At 40.4% G+C, this 22,303-nt stretch overlaps 1 protein-coding gene across 1 annotated transcript in view; it reads right to left on the bottom strand.

Moving 5' to 3' along the window:
* Positions 1–22,303, bottom strand: part of DDX10 (DEAD-box helicase 10) — a 301,809-nt gene that overhangs the window by 115,965 nt on the left and 163,541 nt on the right. Inside the window, exon 16 of the mRNA XM_089666084.1 lies at positions 16,602–16,658. Within this exon, the coding sequence (XP_089522210.1) occupies positions 16,602–16,658 (57 nt within the window). The remainder of the gene's footprint in view (positions 1–16,601; positions 16,659–22,303) is intronic.

Genomic DNA, 22,303 nt, shown 5'->3' with positions numbered 1-22,303 from the left:
GCTGTGCATGGCAGCCAATCAGCTTCTAACTTCAGCTTGTTCAATTAAGCTTTGACAATAAAACCTAGAAGCTGCTTGGTTTCTATGCAGAGCTGCACCAGATTTTGCACACTCCAGTTTTAGTAATTCTCCTCCATAAGTCACCAACATGGTGCCACTGAGACACTACCAGATAGGGACACGCACTGACCAACTACTGAGTACAGCAGAAGTTCAGTAGTTGGTAAGGGGTTTTGTAGATGGACAAATGAAGCATGAAGGACTGCAGTGTTTGGTCACATAACGTTAGTTAAAGCAGAGCTTCACCCAAAAGGGGAAGTTCCTCTTTAAGCCTTTGTCCCCGCTCCCCATAAGGGTTGGCACCATTGCGGAGCGGGTACCCAAATTTGACAGGTATCTGCTGCCACTTCCACTGCGATTGCCTAAGGCGATCAGAAGTGAAAGTTGTCCTCCCCCCTCCCTCTCTGTAGTCTTCTAGGACAAGTGACAGGTCCTAGAAGACTACGGGACCATTCACAAAGTGCAGCGCTACTCACGCATGTAAACTGGGCAACAGGCTGTGAAGCAGCAAGCTATTACAGCCGGGTACCCACAGTGAAAATTCCAGGGAGAAAAGAAAGCAGGTGAAACCATCCATGGTGAGGACACCACTGTACCGAGGGACAGGTAAGTGTCTGTATTTTAAAAGTCAGCAGCTACAGTTTTTATAGCTGCTGACTTTTTTTTTTTTTTTTTTTTTTATTCAACTGGAACTCCGCTTTAAGTAGCAACAGGGACAGGGTGCTCACATGTGCCTATATTTTTTCAGGCTAACATTCAAAGCCACTAAAAAGACAATAACATGGCAAACTACAAAGCACTGGCATGCAGCACAGCCATATGCAGAAAATGAATACCAGAATAAAACACAGCCAATTAGTAGGCAGGCTGTGTACACTGAGTCAATGTAATGCAAGATGTTTATGTTTGACTGATGTGTACCTTTAAATGGTACTACTGGAATTGGTATTCATCAGCAAAGCTGCTCACCCAAATCACAGTAAAAGGATGTGACTGGCATTTCAAAGAAAGTCACGTAGTGGTATCTGGCCAGGAACCTCAGATCCTACAGCAGGTTGCGAGTACCTGATCAGACACAGGTCTGACATCTGTGCAGAAACAATTATTGCAGGCTTTGAAGGATATTTTAATGCAGTGTAACATCTGTTCTGCTATGAAATCTCTGATCCATCTGTAAGAGAGGTAATAACTGATAACACTAATTGCTAGCAAAGAGTCCATTATAATGAATCATGCTCACTGTAAATATAAACTGATTTAGGAGTATTCACATTTTGTCTTGCTTATTACTACAGTATCTGGCTGAGCTTCACCCTCTCCTCAATCATTTCTATTCTATTTCTATACCCATGGCATTTAAAGAAAAATGGCACTTTTAAAGCAGTTAATACAGCCAGACTAATCAAGCAAGTTTACAGATAGAACCTTTCACCTTCTTACTTGTCCCGTATATCCTCTGAGAGTTTTACCAGAGTTAACAGTTCTGTCAGTACAAATTTCCTGATAAAGGAACATGAAGACATAAGGCTCTCTGCATACAGCATTCTGAAAAAAAAATCCCCAGCATCCTATTGCATGGGCATGCTTTTGGGCTAGCTGACGACTGGCCTGCAGGGCTAAAAAGAAGTATGCACATTTAGAGCAATGATGAGGATGCTTCCCATCAGACACTCCTGTAACCTTTCCCACTACCATATCACAGACCTACCCCCCCAACATAGTTTCTTTTGCACATGCATCCACACGACACATAAGGCATGTGCTGCAAAGAAATGGTGGTTTTAGGACTATGGATGATAAGAGGAGCAACAAATGTATTTTTATAAAGGTGTATTTATTCTGTAACCACTTAAGCACCAGCCTGTAATACCCCCTCCTTACTAGACCTGCTTTCAACACTGTGACACTGTTACAGTGTCATGCAACAGTGTACCCAAATGAGTTTTATATCCTGCTCACTAAACAGATAGAGCTTTACTTTGGTGGTATTTAATAACCACTTTTTATTATTTATTTTTTTTAACTATAAAAAGGCAAAAAAAAATTTGGAAAAAAACAGTTTCCCTTACTTTCTGTTAAGGTAAAAATACCAGAATAGTGCAAAACCCCCTGAAATGACCCTTTTTTGGAAAATAGACATCCCAAGGTGATCTCTTATTTCACGCTTACTCCCATCATTTACCACTTAACCCCGCTCCCTCTTCCTGACCAGGCCATTTTTTGCAATAGGGTGGTGTGTTACTTTAAATGACAATTGTGTGCTCATGCAATGCTGTACGTAAATGATATTGCGTCTTTTCCCACAAATAAAGCTTTCTTTCGGTGGTTTTTGATCACCTCTGCTTTTTTTTTTTTTTTGCGCTACAAACTAAAGACTGACAATTTTGAGGGGAAAAAAAACAACAACTAGTTTTGTCATTTTGCTAAAAAACATATCCAATAAAAAAATTTAACCGGTTCCCGCCCGGCCTATGGCCGAATGGTGGCCGGCAAAAACCCTCGTCCCTCCGGGTGGACGCCATAAAGCGTTCTTTCAGGCATGCGCAGTTCGCTTGCCAGCAGAGCTGCGCAGCAGCACGATTTGTCACCGGTCGTGTATTTCGGACACGGCCGATGACAGATCTGTGTACCGGCCCCGTTGCCAGTACCATGTGACCTGCTGTATATAATGGATGGCTTCCTATCATGCCATCCATTGTATACAAGTGTGTCTAGCTGTGAATGGTCACAGCGATCACATACACAAGCTAGGCCAATCACAGCCCAGCTGTGTCATGTGATTAGCTGTGGCCAAATCACAGTTAAGAAAAAAAAAAAGCCTGAATGAATCGATTTCATTCAGGTAGATGCTTGCTTATAGAAAAGTAATTCTTTGTTATAAGCAAATTGCGTTAAAAAAAAAAATATATATATATATATAGATCACTTCCCCAAAGTAGTACAATGTTACTATGGTAACATTATACTAGTTTGGTCATAGTGAAATATGAAAAAAAAAATCTTGAAACAAGAGAAAAAAAAAAAAAAAAAAAAAGATCTTTTTTTTTTTTTTCGTACGGTCACCAGTCCATGTCCCTGATCACCGCCATGCCAGTTATAGGTTGACACTGTACTGCACTGATGACCGTATGAAAAAATTAAAAGTGAAAATCATTTTTTTTTATTTCTTCATTTCCGAAAAATTACAACTTCAAAAAACTCGCCATGCCTGTTATGAAATACGTCGGACTGTCTACTTTGCAAAAAGGGGTCATTTGGGGGATATCTGTACTGTTCTGACATTCTTGGACCTCAAGAAATTAGATTGGCTGTCAGTACTTCAGGATTGATCAATATTCAGATCTATACCATAGTTTGTGAACTCTATAACTTTCCTACAGACTAAATAATAAATTGTAATTTGGGTTATTTTCACCAAAGACATGTAGTAGAATACATTTTGGAATAAATTTATGAAGAACAATTATTTATTTGCAAACTTTTATAACAGAAACAAAGAAAAACGTGTTTTTTTCAAAATTTTTGGTCTTTTTTTTTTAATTTAGCAAAAAATAAAAACCCAAGTGGGGATTAAATACCACCAAAAGAAAGCTCTAGTTGTGTGAAGAAAATGATAAAATTTTGGTTTGGGTACAATGTTGTATGACTGCGCAAATGTCATTCAAAGTGTGAGAGCGCTGAAACCTGAAAATTGGCCTGGGCAGGAAGGGGGTAAAAGTGCCCTTTATGGAAATGGTTAAAAATATAAAATTTGTTCATAAATTTAGGGCAAAATGTATTCTGCTATATGTCTTTGCTAAAAAAAAAAAAATCCCAATAAGTGTATATTAATTGGTTTATGTTATTGTTTGGGTCAAGGTCAGGGTCAAAGGTCAGGCTTTTTTAAAAATTGGTATCAGTGTCAGTTAGTGTCAATGTAAGCGTCATTGTGTTTTAGGCAAGAAAAGAAAAAAAAAAAAAAAGACAAAAACAAAATGCGCACTATTGTTTCTGGGCTGTACTACGGGTACAAACAACAAATAACATACACATAAATGGTATCGCTGCGATCGTCAAGAGCTGGAGAATTTATTTTGGGTTGTTCTTTGGTGGTAGGTTATGGTAGTAACAAGAAACACACAGCTAAACAAAAAAATTATTATTTTTTTAATATTTTGGGCCAGTTTTCCTTTGATAATAAAAAAAATCAGGAGATATCCATTACCATTTACCACCAAATGAAAGCCCAATTTGTCCTGAAAAAAACGCAGTATAATTCACCTGGATGTACAAAGTAGTTGTGATGATATGTACGGTTTTACTAACACATGTCAACATTGCAAAATTGTGCTTAGGCATTTAGATTTGTTTTACCCTTAGGCGTGAAGGGGTTAAAATTCTGTACAATCTCAAGCACCCCATTCTAAAATGTAAAAAACTAAACTAAGAGTTTTCCATAACGCAGCAACATTCACACACATAAGACACCCAACATTAGAGGTGATTTAGTCCTAAAAAAGCAAACACTCCTTTGCACACAGATACTGGCTAGTATTCCAGTCTCTCTCTTCTCCCTCAGTATCTCGCCTTCACTCAGCTAAAAGCACCCCCAGTGCTGATGGAGAGGGGCATGGATGTGGACGACTGGAAGGTTGTAAAGTGCACAATTAAAGCCTGTGGCTTTGTGTAACTAAAAGGCAAGCTTGATCCACCTGCTGGATTTTAAACAATTTTTGGGCCATTTGTAGGCATTTTGCCAAGGAACCCCTGAAAAAACAAGGAGACAGGTGCCCTTCCAAGTAGTGAAAAAGACAGGGGTTCTAAATTCTAAATTCATACTGCCCCGAACTACATCACTGACCTAATATCCAAGTACCGCCCAGCACGCACACTCCGCTCCTCACAAGACCTCCTTCTCTCTACTTCCCTGGTCTCCTCCTCCCATGCCCGCCTCCAGGACTTCTCCAGGGTGTCACCCATCCTCTGGAACTCCCTGCCCCAACCCATCAGATTATCACCTACTCTCCTCTCCTTTAGGCGCACCCTGAAAACCCTCCTCTTCAGGGAAGCCTACCTCACCCCCTGCTAACTTGCCGACCTCCTCCACTCTTCCTACCACTCCATCCCCCACAGCTATCTCCTCCTGTACCACTATCCCCTCCCTCCTAGATTGTAAGCTCGAAAGAGCAGGGCCCTCGATCCCCTCATGTTTTGCATTGTATTGTTATTGTTCTGTCACATGTTCTGTCCCCCTCTGTAATGTACAGCGCTGAGCAAACTATTGGCGCTTTATAAATACTGTATAATAATAATAATAATTCTATGCATAACCAAAAAAAAAAAAATTGTGGGGTTGGGGGGACTTAAATACAGTTTAAATATGAATACTTTATTATTTCTTTTTTCTTCATAAGACCTGTATTTGGTTATTGGTCAAACCAGTTGTTCATTTTAATCTCTTTCTGCTCTCTTTATTTTACTAATTTTCTTTATTCACTCCTTTATTTATGCTCAAATTTGCCTCAAGGTCTTTATTTCATGGTTTTATATGCTTTTCTTTTACTTCATATGCAAGTCAGTTTTTGCATTCTGCTAATGCACAGAAATGCATAAAATCAATAAAGATGTTAAGATAAAATTTCCTGCACCAGCCACTTTGTCAGTGCTTGGGGGAACGAGAAGAGCTGCTCCAAAGTGGATGCTGTACACCACATTGAAACATTCGATCGCCCAGCTTGATGTCTTTTAGTACAGGGCCAAGAGGTACCTACAACTGTTCACATCATCACAAGATCCTGTTAATATTGACAGCAAAGCAAGGAAACTATCTAAGATTTACACATATCTTTAGAGATGAGCTTCAAACAAAAATTATACAGCAGGAATAGAAAATAGAAGACTAAATTAAATTACTCTCCGGCAGCAAATAGCTGGTAGGCCCACTTTAATAATATAAATAGCCGTGAAACTATTTCTCACATCTCATTTGCTGAAGTCATGCAGTATTCAGCAAAGTCCTACACATCAAATAGCAGTCTCCACAGGTAGCAGGCATTTCGCACTGTAATAGAAACTTTTACAGCCCCTATCATCGTGACAAAGCATAATTCACAGTAACTGGGAGGACAATCAACCAGCCAGGGAGGAGAGGCCTGTCGCTGCATCTCCAGAAAGGGTAGAAGAGGGCTTTGCTTCTGATGGATTGACTTAATCTGCAATTCTTTCGTGGATTGCTGCTGTACATTAAAGGAGTGATCCTATCAAGACATGTGCATGGTAACAGTCTACTACATTCAATCCAGGTGTCGTACTGGTATCACTACAAACATGCTGCATTTAGGTGGGACTGAAGTCTGTTAGGAATAAGAGCTGTTAATATCATTACAAGTATGCCTTGTATTCATTACAGGAATGATCTGCCACTAGCTCAGGACTGCCATACTATAATGGGCACAAATTCTCATACATTGGATGCACAATGTGGTAAAGTGACCTGAGAGGAACCTGTAGTAACAATGTATCCCCTGCGGATGGGACCGCACCACTCAAAATGGGGGATCACGCATCCAACACAATGGGATAGTTTGAATGCAGAAAAGTCTTCAGGCAGCGGTATCTCTTCAAAGCCACAAAGATAGTTGCATGGGCAGTGGAGCAGGTAAATATTAAAAGTCTTCTTTGGAAGGCATTAAATCTTTAACTTTTCTTAAAGCAGAACTTAAAAATTGTTTGTAACCCCAACATTTCATATTCCTGATATGTGTTGTTCTACCGTCCAATTGTGTTAAAAACTATCCTGTCGTGTGGCCGTGGATAGCTGCCTTTAGTCTGAGTTATTATCAGTGTTATATTTATGTTTTGTTATTTAAGTGCCATTGATAGCCCCTCTGTGGGCGTATCTTTTGCCCTACAAATATATGTTGCGCTCCTAAATACTTCTCAATAAATAATAATTAAATTATTACCATTAAATTAATTCAAATTATGATACAAATAACTAATAAAAGTGTATAAATACCAAAAAATATTTAAATAGATAATTTCAACTAATCAATCTCCTCCAAATAAATATCAAAATAATTCCACATGAAATACTCCTCTAAAAAAATATTTTACCAAGTGCTCATAAATCATCTATTAGTGACATGATGTACTTACTAATCTTTTGCCCTGTTGGTGTTAGAGCACTGATTTCTCTCATTTTCTAATTCTTCTATGTGCAATTGATAGCCCCTGCGTGGGCGTGATTTGTTGCTCCTGTGTTAATTGTTATAAATTAATAAAAACCATTGAAATACAAAAACTATCCTGTCCTCTTTGTATTGCTTCCTTTGTGTGAAATACCTGGTGACTGTGCTAATCCCCCCACTTTCTTGTTTCAAACTGACCACACTAGGCATGAGAACACATCCATTCTAGCATGGTGAATGGTACAAGAATGAAAGAAAAGCTAGGGTAAACTTTAAGATGGTGACAAGGTTGCATTAAGCAGCCTATTCATTTTGAATGGGCTCTTAACTCATCACAATGTAAAAAACAAAATTGCACCTGTGGTAATGCAGAACTGCAATGCACAGCATTTATATCTGTGTGATATAGTGCTTGCACAACTTATTTTGCTCTTCTCTAATTGTAACACCTTTGAACTCAAGAATCATGGCTGCTCTCTGTTTTTTGTGGTGATGCTCTTAGGATCTAATCTTCATACCTTTAAGGGCAGTCCTTCATACGTAGGAGACTACAAGCAATTTCCCCCTACTACAAACATGTAACCATTGCTTTGACAATTAGGGACTCACTTCATCAGGACAGGGTGGTAGGCAATTTTCTTGTTACATGACGAGCTCTCTTTTAACACACTTCTTAATTCTTAATGGTTTTTTATCTGTTGCTTTCAACACAGAGCGTTAACGAGCCTCATAGCTGGATAGAATAAATATTTGTCTTCAATATCACTTGGATATTTTTATTTAATCAAACAGCATGAATAAAATGTGTTGATTTAACCAGCAATACTGTCAGTTCAACTAAATAAATGGAGGTCTTGCTGAATCTACTTTCCATCTTATCAGTGCCTGGCGGTGTTCTAGAATTACTCTGAAGAAAATCAGGAGCCATGAAATCATTAGCGCACAGTCGTACTGAACCTTTCGTGTTATGTTCTAGAGCTTCTACCACTAGTTGCCCTTCTATTGCTCTCTTGATTCTTGGAACAGGTGCAATCCGTCACTTTGCAAACATTTCTATAGTGAACTTGTTAGAACTCTTTTCAGTATAAAGCTACATTCACACAAGCATTTTACCACAATGTGAATGGCAGCAACAGGAATCTACTGATTGCTGCTGCTGTGTTTGACAGATGTGAGTGGCTAGCTATTGCTGCCCAGCCAGTACACTTCAATGACAGGTTGTTGTTTGCCACAGCTATGAGGCTGTTTGCACAGCTAGTGATTGCTGCTGGACACACACAAATAACAAGGTTACCTGCCAAAGGATATATTTCTTTTTCATCCAGTCCTGAGATTTACACAGCTCTGCCACATAGTGCAGGCCTGCTTAGCAGGGGAGAGAACCTGATCTCTTTTTACTACAGTTAGTCTTTCACTCAAAGGTTTCCTCCCCACATTCTTCAAAGCCTGATTGGCTCCTGGTGCTGCTTCTCCCTTCTCGTGAGCTTTGCTGTCCAGTAGACTGCAAGAGGCTGATACCAAGCAAAATTCAGGTACTTACATTACTTGCAATTAAGATACATCTCAAGGTGTTCTAATGATTACATTAATCAGCGAGTTTCTGCCTAGAGTTCAGCTTTAAGATCAGAATCATCCAATTGTGTATAAGTAGTCATGAGTATTCTTAGTTGCTGTGCTCATATTCTCAGCAGTCAAATGTACTCTTGTTGTATCATAGTTAGGAACGATCAATTCCTGTTCTCTTCTTTGAACGCTATGAGACAAACCCTGTATGGCTGCAATGCAAATCTCCAACAAAACTTCACATTCAAAATCATTGTAACAAGGCAAAGTACTCTTTAATAGTTAGATGAACAAGTCTCTCTATTTCTCATGATAGGCTAATTATTTTCCATTCCTACAGAACTGTATAAATAATTATGCCCCTATTGTTCATAGCACTTTGGGCAGTGAGAATGGGCTGACAAAGAGGCCTGTGTAATCGCTAGATTAAATAACAGAAAGATGTGCAGCAACAAGACCATGGAAATGAGCATTGCTGCTAATATCCCAATCCTAAAATCACCCACTGGAAAGACGAGCGCATAGCATTTGGAAAGCTCTCAAAGTGAAAACCTTATTCGGTTAAGGCGGGGGAAAACACAATCACATTCAAGTCAGCTATATACATTGCAAGAATTGTAGCAGTTTACTGCAGATCATATTCTTATATTCAGCAGATTCCAGTGTACTTCACAATGAGGCAAAAATAAGGGCAAACTTAAAGGTTTTTCCTTTGCTAAAAACACATCGGTCCCAGTAATGTAGTAAGACATATTGTACCCATAGCCCAGTACTATAATAGGAAATACCATACCCCTAGTATTCCTACCATCAGCTCCATTACTATAATAGGAAATACCATACCCCTAGTATTCCTACCATCAGCTCCATTACTGTAATAGGAAATATCATACCCCTAGTATTCCTACCATCAGCTCCATTACTATAATAGGAAATACCATACCCTAAGTATCCCTAACATCAGCTCCATTACTGTAATAGGAAACACCATACCCCTAGTATCCATACCATCAGCTCCATTACTGTAATAGAAAATACCATACCCCTAGTATCCCTAAAATCAGCTTCATTACTGTAATAGGAAATACCATACCCCTAGTATTCCTACCATCAGCTCCATTACTATAAAATAGGAAATACCATACCCCTAGTATCCATACCATCAGCTCCATTACTGTAGTAGAAAATACCATACCCCTAGTATCCCTACTATCAGCTCCATTACTGTAATAGGAAATACCATACCCCTAGTATTCCTACCATCAGCTCCATTACTGTAAGAGGAAATACCATACCCGTAGTATCCACACCATCAGCTCCATTACTGTAATAGAAAATACCATACCCCTAGTATCCCTACTATCAGCTCCATTACTGTAATAGGAAATACCATACCCCTAGTATCCCTACTATCAGCTCCATAACTGTAATAGGAAATACTATACCCCTAGTATTCCTACCATCAGCTCAATTACTGTAATAGGAAATACCATACCCCTAGTATCCCTACCATCAGCTCCATAACTGCAAAAGGAAATACCATACCCCTAGTAATCCTACCATCAGCTCCATTACTGTAATAGGAAATGCCATACCTCTAGTATTCCTACAATCAGCTCCATAACTAGAATAGGGAATACCATACCCCTAGTATCTCTAACATCAGCTCCATTACTGCAAATAGGAAATACCATACCCCTAGTGTTCCTAACATCAGCTCAATTACTGTAATAGTAAATACCATACCCCTAGTATCCCCAACAACAGCTCCATTACTGTAAGGAATACCATACACCTAGAACCCCTAACATCCACTACATTACCGTAATAAGAATACTGTACCCATAGTATCACTATTTTCAGCCCTAATACTATAGTAAGAAATTCTGCATCCCCAGTATAACTATCACCAGTTTGTCACTGCAATAGGGATTACCACACCCCAAGTATCACTGGACAGAAAGGTTTCTGCACAGTAAGAGCTGTGAAAATGTGAAATAGACTCCCTCAAGAGTTGTTTCTGGCCAGATCAGCAGATTGTTTTAAAAAGACCTGGATGGCGAAATGAAAACCTGCTGAATGATATTGTTGTGGTAGTGGAAGCCTCAGACACTCTAACGCATTATTTTGCAGAGAATAACACTGAGGAGGTCAGTGATGGTGTTCTTTGGGAAGGCCATAAGGTGTTTATCTGAGGTACTCTCATTGCTCAGAACTCCAGGCTTAAAGTGTTACTAAACCCACAACAGTAACATCAGTCTGCAGATGCAGTAAAGCATGATTGTTACACTCATTGTGGAACCAAGGGATTAACCCTCTGCATTGTGTAAAAAGGCAGCTTGATCCTGACTTCTTTGCTCCTCCTCTTGTTTTTCTCCTGATAAGACAGAATGAACTGTAGCCATTCTGCACATGCTCAGTTTAGTGTGTATTGCTAGAGAGGTTTTTTTTTTTTTGGTCTTGGGAGAGTGCATGAGATCAGCACAGGGCTTATTAGCACTGTTCAGATAGAGGTTGGGGTTTTGCATCCTCCTAGAGCAGAAAGAAAACTCCTCCTAAAAGCTTTAACTAGTGCTCTGCTGAACACTGATAGAAGTCAGAAGACTGCTCTAACTGCTGATGAGAAAAGGTAATTAGCAGTTTATATTTACTAAAATAATTGCACGATCATGTTCTGTGTACTGCGAGAGACCAGATATCGTGAATGCAGGGTCCTAGGTGTAGTAACACTTTAAGAAGGCAAGACAGGCAGACTTCCATCGAGTCCTTACTGTCTTACAAAAACCAGAGCTGCAACATAAGCAACAGGCTGACCCCGACACTCAACGACGCCTGGCGGAACTACACAAGCTCTTCTCTAAACTCTTGGACCACCGAATTTGACGCCAACTTCGTTACATCACGCACCAATACAATATTGTGCTCATAATGAGCACAGTAACAGGTGTGGAAGGATGCTTGCAAGGGCGCTACGTAAATGCCACACTTTCACTCTTGTTCATAGACTCCATTCCCCCTCGGGGGTTGCGGCACACCACACCTCTAAAATTGCTTCATTGTTTCCCAACTATTACGCAGCCTTGTATGATTTGGACTCTTCCTTCTCTCCTTTAGATGTCTAGCAGAAGAAGTCCCGTATTGAGGCCTCTCTCTCCTCTTTGGGACTCTCCACCCTATCCTCCGAACAACGGGCGGAATTAGAACATTCTATCTCTCCAGAGGAGCTATTAGCAACTGTGAAGTCTCTGTCAAATGGGAAAAGCCCAGGCCTGACGGTTTCACTAAAGTTTACTATATGAGGTTCTTCCCTCTGCTCAAATCCCGTATGTGTCAAGTTCTTTAACTCCCTAGCTTCCCAAGGTCACATCCCTTCAGGTACCTTATTATTAGCACACATCACTGTCCTCCCGAAAGAAGGGAAGGACCATACTTTTCCTCAGAACTATTGTCCAATTTCCCTGCTTAACACCGGCTTAAAGATTGTTGCTAAAATCTTCACCAACCGGCTGATAATTCACCTCCTTCCCTCTATAATTCACCCCGAGCAAACGGGATTTATTATGGGACGTGGACCTAGAAAAAACTCCATAAGGGCAATCCAGCTTGTTCACTGGGCACATACGCATGATCATCTCCCTCCTTATCTGATTCTTTCTACTGACGCTGAGAAGGCTTTCAATAGGGTGGACTGGAGCTTTCTTAGGGCTGTCATGGAGAGGCTGGGCCTAGGTCCCCTGATGCTAACCTGGATTGCCATGCTTTATACCTCCCCAACCGCACAATTTAGGGTCAACAGATCCCTTTCTGCGTTGTTCCCCATCAGGAATGGCACAAGAGAGGGGTGCTCACTTTTCCCTCTCCTGTTCACTTTGGTCTTGAAAACCTTACTTCGGGAAATCCGGGCTAACCAAAACATCAAGGGAGTTCTGGTAGGCTCAACGGAGCACAAACTCTCGGCCTACGCAGATGATATACTTTTTCAAGCCATTGACCCCTCTGTCTCACTAACTCAGATTAGGCCCACCTTTACAAGCTTAGAGTGCCTGTGGGCTTGAAAAGGTCCATCCACATATGATTTCAGCCTCTATAAACTACCTGCTTCAGCTACCTCCAATCCTAAGCCGATATATATCAGGGGATATCGGAACGAGACCTTGAGTGTGAGTTTACGGATGAGCAACTGCAACACCTATATCAGTTGATGCATTCCAGTTCTATTGATTCTAAGACTCAGGAGCATAGCTACAAATTGTTGTCGAGAAGGTACCATGTACCCACTGCACCTGCCCAGATCTAATTGCTGGAGAGGCTGTGGATAGAGAGGTACATTCCTCCACATTTGGTGGGATTGCCCTGTGCTCTCCCCTTTCTGGGTGGACATTTGGGACCACATAGCAGAGATTGTGGACATAGATCTCCCCCTCTCTCCTAAACATTTTTTACTTCACACCCCCAACATACCTTTTTCTCGCTAGAAACACTGAGCTCTCCCTCACCTCCTCAATGCAGCAAAATGCCTTGTTCCTGTCCACTAGAAGAGCTTTTGTGTCCCCAGCCGGGAAGATTGGATTGGGAAGGTGAAGGAGATAATGGAGGCTGAAGAGTGGATCACCACATGTAGGGGTACTCAGGACCACTTTAATGCTATCTGGGCATCCTGGAGGTGCTACATATAACTGGATACTAACATTTATAGGTAAAGCTGATCCATGGAATATTTGATTTCATCTCGGGGGATCAGGAAGGAATTTTTTCCCCTGCATGAGCAAATTGGATCATGCTTTGCTGGGTTTTTTTTTTGTCTTCATCTGGATCAACTGTAGGTATAGATTTACATTTTTTTCCTTCCCTTTTTATGGTTGAACTAGATGATGGGACTTGTATCTTTTTTCAGCCAGACTAACTATGTAACTGCAGTGGAGACACTTTCTTCACACACATGAAACGTCTAGTCCAGTCTAAGTGTATTACTCCATACAACTGGCTGTCTATAATTTCATCTTAAAGCAAAACTATGCCCGTTGATTTAAAAGTTTCCCAAAACAGTTACAATCAAGGCATGCCATAAATGATAACCATCACAGTTGCTTGACCGAATGGTCAAGTTATTAAGTGCCTGGCATCATAACTGATCACAAGTGTGGCACATTAGTACCCGCAGATCAAACAGAGGCCAAGATGGCAACTTCCTTGGCTGTATAGAATAGCAGAGTTTAGTTCTGCTTTAAGCTCTGTGTCTAGCACACTTCTGGTTTGGAGCTGCACACCAGTTCCTTGTAGTTAAAAGCAAATTACTGCACCAGCACAAATATAGACATGCCTGATGAAGGGGTCCTGCGTGGCCCCAAATGTCACAATTTACTGCTGTGAATGATCATTTTATTAAATTCTTGTGCATTATTTTTAAGATCATGTTGTGCTGCCAATATATGTTTAGCACAAATACAGATGCTCCACCCAGCTGTCTTCTGACACATTTCACCACCAAAAGATAAAATACATTGGTAAAGACGACTGGAAGGAATGTCTATCTTTCTTGTGCTGGGGCAATAACTTTGATTTTAACTACAAGGAACTGGTACATGGCTCCAAAGTAGATTTGTGTGGCATGTGTAAGGAAGGGGCCCTGGAGGAGTGTGAAGAAGGGGATGGCAATGGTCTATGGAGCAGTACCATATTCATTGTGAGTTATAAAACTCTGTCTGCTGGGAGTGCCAATTATATGATTTAGTGGGTTCTTGTAAATTATATAAACAAACTGAGTTCTGTTGCCATGGCTGCAAGTAGAGAACTAGGGGGTTTTGTCAGTTATATAAAAATGCCTGGATGCACACGGCAAATACAATATTTAACGTAGAACTATAGGCAAACGTCTCTCTTTCATTTTGGAGAGAGTATGGGAGTGGTATAACCCCTGTCAGTTTTTGCCAACTGTACATGACAGGAAGTCTTCCCTTCCTATACCATAGCTAAAAAAGGAAGTGAGGAAATCCTGGGGTGTGACCAGGGTCACCAGAACTAGTGTTCTCATTGGGAGATTTCACCTCTTTCCTGTTCTGCTGTCAATCCAAAATGTGGGATTTTCTTTTATTTTATTTTACCAGGGGCATGAGCAGCAATACAAACCTATCAGGTGTTCAAATCCCTTTCCACTCTGTCCAAAAAAAAAAGAAAAAAGACGTTTTGCCCATTTCATTTAAATTGTTGGTAAAGCTTCTAATGCTTTGCAACAAACACCATCACTGTTCTAAATTTAAAGCGCTCACCTTATTTAGCTTAAGCTGGCCTTAGAGGGATCAAACCTCATCGGTTAAGCAGGGAGCAGCCGAGATTCAAGATTCAAGCCATCTATGGGCAGGTTGGTTGAACTGAAGTCAATCCATCAAATCGACTTCAGTACAACCAACCTGTCAGATTTGTTTGTATGCGATTACTGCCAGTGGCTATAGCCGCCGGCAGCAATCACTGTGTTCTGCTAGCAGGTAAGATTCCAATCTCGGGGCCATAAAAGGAGGACAGCTGACGTCCGGCGGCAATGGCACACCCCTTTTGACAACGTACGTTGGTACGAGACGCGTTAAGGAGGAGCCGCACGCCGTGCGGTCACACCGCCGGATCACAGAGGTCCGGTGGCCATCTTGACTTTTTAGCTGGTCAGTGTATTAGGCAGCTTTATGCTGCATTTGCTCCTAACCCCATGGATGTTTCGATATTTTAATACTCATATCTTTGCACAATAAACCTTTGCATTACCAATTACTACACTATGGGCACTCTTCTTTTTTGCTCTGCATCGAGCCTTTAAATCTCAAGGAACCCAGGTGACTACCCCAGTGTTCAAAGGAGGGATATCCACACCAGGGTGTATTCCATCCCACCTAAAGGGGACCTCTGGCTGACTTCTAACCACCCCAGACTCCAGAGGAGGGATATCCAGACCAGGCTGTATTTCATCCCACCTTAAAGGGGACCTCTGGCTGACTACAACATATTTATACACTGTGCATTTAACATGCGCATCCAGTGAGTGTGCATTTTTACCATACCCCGCACGTCACCGGAATATCTGTTTATATGCCACTGGGATAACAAGATTTATTAGTTCATATCCGAATTACTTACACTTATTGGGACGGTTTCTATTTATTATATACCTGGACATTATTAATTAATATTTATTCATTGATTTGAATATCAATTCCTATGGTGGTTATTTACTAAGCACTTTATCTGGATATTAAGCACTTTGTTTTGTTATTACTAAGCACTTTATTTGGATAATATACAGTCTTATTATTAGCGCTGCACTTTCTACAATTGTATTAGGTAAGATTTCCCACCAACAGTACACAATAGTAATGCGGCATTCCTCCATCCACACAGTCAGTAACCAACCTGTGGTTGTAGGAAAGAAAATTGTGTCATCTGTGGCTTGCTTTAGTTATGCAGCTGGAGCTGTGCAACTTCCCCACCAATCAAAGGCAAATATCTAAACGCAGCAATAAATATGACTGGTCACCTGATTAACTTACAGTACTGACATTATGTATTTGATAGAAACCAAGGAGTCTGCTGGGCAAGGGGAGGAACACTTTTAGTCCCTACTAGGATAGGGCCATTAACAATATCTGCAAAGGAGAATTGCACCCACAGCAACTCAGTCATGTCTCAGTTTAAGTCCCTTCATTTCACTACACAGGATCTGATCATCACACACAGTGACTTATTATTGACAAAGCTCCAGCAGCACAAACTATTTCCCAAGTGATCAAACTCCTCTGTCTATATGACAATGGTAGGCATCCTTACCTCTTCGTCTTTCTTGTTTGCTGCTCTTCGAGCTGCTTTTTCCTTCAGTCGTCTTTCCTGTAAAGAAAAATAATATATTAGAGCTATGGTTAGAGCCAAATAATTGAGGTTAGGAATGGCAGGACAAGAAATTAAAAAAAAGAAAAAAAATGAATTGCCACACATAATTTACATCAGGCTAAGGATGTTTATTAAAACAGGCAGTTATAGTCAGGTGAATCTAATAAGATTGGAAAATTACAGCCACATAGCTGAAATAAAGATCTTATTCCCATGATAAAGCTTTGTAGATTGGGCCTCTTGAGTGTTATAAAGAGAACTTTGTTTTACTGTTGGAGAACTATACCGACAGGAGTAAATGTAACAGGAAAGTACAGGCACCACGTCTCAGGTCTGACCCCAGTGTCTTGCACTGCTATGCTGTCAGGACCTAGGCACACACACCGATCACTCACTAGTGACCACATCCTGGTAGCTGCTTTTGTCATCATTGTCCATGTCCCCAACAATCTTCTCCCAGCAGTGTGAACTACACTTAAAACTCTGCACCCCCTTGATTTTTTTTCTTTCCCAGTTAAATGTTTTTTTGCTTGCACCCTACAGCATTGATCATCCAGCTCCTTCCTAAAACATCTGCTCTGTTCCTGCTGTTCTGACCTGCGCAGCTACAGAACCAAATAATTGCACACCCTCTCTGCCAACTGCAATCACTTAAGAACCCCAAAGAGGTCATATTGTAAATACCAGGGTGTTCTCACCAAGGGAAAAGCTGAAACCATGACCTGTTTCAGTGTTTGAGGACATAGTTGTAAAACAAGTGACAACTCAGGCATCCTTGATCAATGGTAATAAATGAATACAAGCATGAACATTTTAGTATTGGGAGATGAACAAGCATGTTACAATAGGGTTGGGCACCACCACCAAAGTGGCTGCATGTGTTTTTTTTTAGTAACTACTGCTGAATAGGGCTGCAAGTAATGCGTGTCAGAGAAGAATGGATCCAAACCATAACAGTTCTAAGGATGATGGAAACTAGAGGTGAGAAAAAGCCAAGACTGCAGCATAGATGGGCTGCAGGTGATGGCAGAAGAAGCTGAGGGAGTAACACTGGAAGGATGGAGCAAACACCTTTACCCTAGATTCACACTTATGTGGCATTTTAGTGTGTTTTTCAGTTTGCAGAAGCATACTACAGGTAATGTAACATGATTTCCTATGGATCTAGCTCACATCTGTGCGTTTTGAGCTGGTGCAGATTTTTGAAAGGGTCAAGGGTTTTTCCCACAGCAGATTGCGTTTTGCATGTAATAAACCTCAATGGAACCACACCAAAAATGCAAGTATTACGTTATTTATGCATTTTGCAATTTGCATGTTGTGCTTCTTTTTTTTTTAGCTGCAAGCTGATTTCTAAGGAGTAGGCAGCAGCCAGCATCCTTAACAACCAGTAAACAACATGGCTGTTAAGAAGCGGGCAACCGCTGCATCCTTAACAACCGATGAGTCATCAGTTGTCAGCGGGGTTCCTCACTGACAGCTGAATATAAAGAAACCAATAGCCTGCAATCCATACCAGGCCACATACCCTCAACATGGGGGGGGGGGGGGGGGGGGCTTCCCAAGCACAAAATGAAAAATGCATAAAAATGCAAAAACAAAAAGCATCAAAAACGAGTGTGAAAATAAAAAAAGGAAAATGCACCCGGAAAATGCATGAAACGCAATCTGCCTAGATGTCAACCTAGCTTTAAAAGGAGATAAAGCTTCAACTTAAAAAAAGGAAATATAAAATGTATGATTTACTTTATTTATTACAGACTTTTATATAACCCTGACAATTTATATAGGGCTTTACATATTGTACATTCACATTGGTCCCTGCAATCAAGGGGATAACAATGGAAGGTCCCTACCTCATAGGCATACATACACATACTAGGATTCATTTAGACAGAATCTAACTGACCTGACCCATGTCTTTGGAGTGTGGGAGGAAATAAGAGTACCCAGAGTAAGCACACACAAGCAGAGACGACTTACATGAAAAACCTCAATATACTAATCACTATTTTAACAAGTAGGTAAGCAAGACAAAAAAAAAATCTGCCAATGATTAACAGTCACTGTAAGGACACCAGTCACAAACACATTGCTTCTCAGGTACATATATAGAGCTTTTACATATATATTATACATTCCTATCTGTCCCTGCCCTCCAGGAGCTTACAAACTAAGGTCCCTAAGTCACAGGCATACATACACATACTAGGACCAATTTAGACAGAAGCAAGTTAACCTACCAGCATGTTTTTGGAATGTGGGAGGAAACCAGAGAACCAGAAGAAAACCCATGCAGGCACAAGAAGATGCAAACTCCAGCAGGTAGTGTCATGGTTGGGATTTGAGCAGACAACCCAGTGCTGCTAGCCGGAAGTGCTAACCACCTGACATGGAAACACTCTCCCTAAACCCTGCTTAAGCTGGCCATACACAAACAGATTTTCGAATAAATGTTCGAATGAATACTCATCCAACATTTGTATGAATATTCTTATCAGTACATTCTGTGACTTGACGAATGTCATTCTAAACTACTTAAATGTTTCATTTGCTTTTAACATTCAATTTCAGAATGAATGGATGAAAACCACTTACAGCACAGTTAGAAATTTGTTCAAGAAAAATGTTTCCAACTTCTTCATATTTTCTTGTTACTGCAGTAGAAAAGAAATGTCGATTTGACCCACTAATGAACAGAAAGTCAAATGAAAGTTTTCAAAAGCAATTCTTGTAGTGTATGGCTAGCTTAAGTTATAAATGTTGTTCCCTCCCACGTAGCAGAGGGAATTAGACTGCATCGCATCACCCAAGCTGTTTGCAGATGATTAGTCAAAAACAAGTATTTTGCTATAAAAAAAAAAAACATTATTTTTCAGCTCCTGTCCCTTTAATTATAGATAATTAAACACACTTTAAAGTGAGATATGATTAAGTACAACACAACTGCTATCTCTGTGCATTTGTGAAGGTCACAGCCCTTCTTTATAAGTTATAAAACTATTAGAGTACAAAGGCAGAGCGGATGTGAGAGTGGAAGAGAAGTGTTGCGCGAGCTCCCTCTCACCCTCTCCTGTTCTTCAGCCATGTGCGCTTGGGATGATAAGGAAGTGTCGTTTGGTGGAGCAGCAACAAAAGGCAATTTAAATTCTGCTGCAGTATGCAAGGAGAAATATAATGAGATATCCAATGATTTATTTCTTCAATTTGCCGTAAGTATGAGAAGGGAAACTGTCGCTACATTTTTTTGTAGCAAGGCCCAAGCTTCACAAATGCAAATCTATTTGGTGTTGGTGTGCTCACAGAATTGTATTGTGTGTGATGAGAAGAGGAGAGCCTGCAACACTCTACTGTAAGCTGTGGAAACCCACATACCCCTTACTGGGGCTTTCCTTGGTAAACTATACTTGTATGACAGTGATGCTACAGGGGGCTATGCTTGATGCATGGTAGGCAAAGCATTCTGAATCATGAATAAAGAGCAACTCCAACCACAGGATCACTCATCTTGGGAGGAGTGAAAATGGTATCAATGGGGAGATGTTCCTACCCCAGCTGTGACAGGCTAAAACATGTAGAAGTCTACATATATTCCTTTAGAGCAGGGTTTCTCAACCAAAGTCCCAGAGAACCCTAGAGGTTTCTTGAGAAATTTCTGCCTCTCAGATAAATTCCCACTCACACTACTGATCCTTTTAGCGATCAGTAAGGGGGCAATTTTTCCAAATATTCACATGTATGAGGAGCATTCTTCCCACTGACCATCACACTAATGTATCATGAGTTGTAGATATAATCATTTATTAGCAGGGGTTCCTTGAGACCACAAAGTTATTTCAAAACTTCCTCCATGTTGAAAAGGTTGAGGAAGGCTGCTTTAGAGAAACAGAAGGGACTGTTTTCAAGCCAGGTCAGGCTACAGGATCTTCCCACTACCCTGATGACCTGCCCTGGGTTTTCCAACACAAAGAAATTTCCTCTGGGTGGATTTTTACTTAACAAAAAAAAACTAAGGGTTTTTGGTCAATTAATTTTTGTAATCGTTTTTGTTTAAGTTCCCGAATCTGACTTGATTCCAACCTCTTGGAATCCACTGCACAGTAGCAATCAGGCTGGGAAAAGGTAGGGGAAGAACTGGTGACCTGTTGATATGTTGCATGCAGATATTCTGAAAAGGAACAGGGTGATAGGAGAAGAAAGCAGAGGGATGACTTTATCAGTGTGGTCACTAAGGGCCCAATCTCACTATAGAGCCAAGGTCCACAGAAATGTGTATTAGGTGAATTATGAATGGCATCCCAATGCACTTTGTCAACACACTTGTCTAGCATGACAGCACAACACATGGCAACCCATAAATATGTGTTGCAGAAAATGCAGCACCCGTTTTGGTGCATTAGGCAGCTTATTTTCAGCCTTCTTTTCCCTGTATATTTAACAGATGATCCTGCCAGTAATACACTTCCTGTGTAACACTTGCTCACTTTCTGCATTCAATTTCGTCTACATCCTTTATTTTCTACCTGCTTTTTACTTGGCAGCACACAAGACTAGAAAAAATGGGAGCCCCTCCTTTTTGGCAAACTACATCCTTGAATGTCCCTCTTTGTTTCCTTTGATCCTTCAAGTGGAAGGGATCCCTTTCCACTCCCTTCTTTTGCGAATATAGACATTATACCTAAAACAAGCATACACTACCCTGGCATTTAGCTGACAGCAGGTGTCTGGGTCTTTCAGTGATATTGCTTAGATCGTTCAATAGAACCGCACTTTTTCGAGTCCATTTTGTTGGAATTCAGGTATCTGACTTGATCACTGAAGGTTGGACCTCTGTATAGGCGCCACTGATTGTGTTGTGAATATGCTGTATACACCCTGTTCCAAATTATTATGCAAATTATATTTTTCTCATTTACCTAAATAATTGATGTAAATAACAGTCAGCATAATTCTCATGTTACAACTATTAAGAGTACAATTCAAATTTTATTGAACAAACCTCCTAATGATAACAGTATTTTTTTTAAACATAAAACACTTACAATGCACTGTTCCAAATTATTCCGCACAGTAAGTTTCAAAACACTTTATAGGTTGTAAAGAACTGAAAATTGTCATTTGTTGTGTTTGCAGCATATTTACTGAAATCAAACGCTATTTCAATCAAACTTTTAACAACATTTTAACTTTTTAAACATTTTAACAGGTCACGTTACATTTTAACATAGGACCCCTTATTTGATAGCAACTTCACAAGTCTTGCATCCATTGAACTTGTGAGTTTTTGGACAGTTACTGCTTGAATTTGTTTGCAAGATGTCAGAATAGCCTCCCAGAGCTGTTTTTGCTTGAGGATGCTCCAAAGGTTCTCAATAGGACTGAGGTCAGGGGAGGATGGAGGCCACACCATGACTTTCTCTCCTTTTATCCCCTTAGCAGCCATTGATGCAGAGGTATTCTTTGCAGCTATATTATACTAGATATACTAGCAATAAGTGCGTGGGCAATTGGCGTTTTTGTGCTATATTTATAATAAATCATATTACACTATGGAGGATCTTTCTCTTCTATTATTATGATCCGGATGGGAGATTGAGCTTTATTGTGGCTACCTGTATCTGGAGGGGACCTGAGATGTGTAA

The sequence above is a fragment of the Staurois parvus genome, unplaced genomic scaffold, assembly GCF_062004578.1.
Source record: "Staurois parvus isolate SC_StPar_1 unplaced genomic scaffold, SC_StPar_1.0 ptg000050l, whole genome shotgun sequence".
Classification (NCBI taxonomy): Eukaryota; Metazoa; Chordata; class Amphibia; order Anura; family Ranidae; genus Staurois; species Staurois parvus.
The sequence above is the reverse complement of the archived record's forward strand: the minus strand, read 5'-3'. Positions and strand labels throughout refer to the sequence as shown.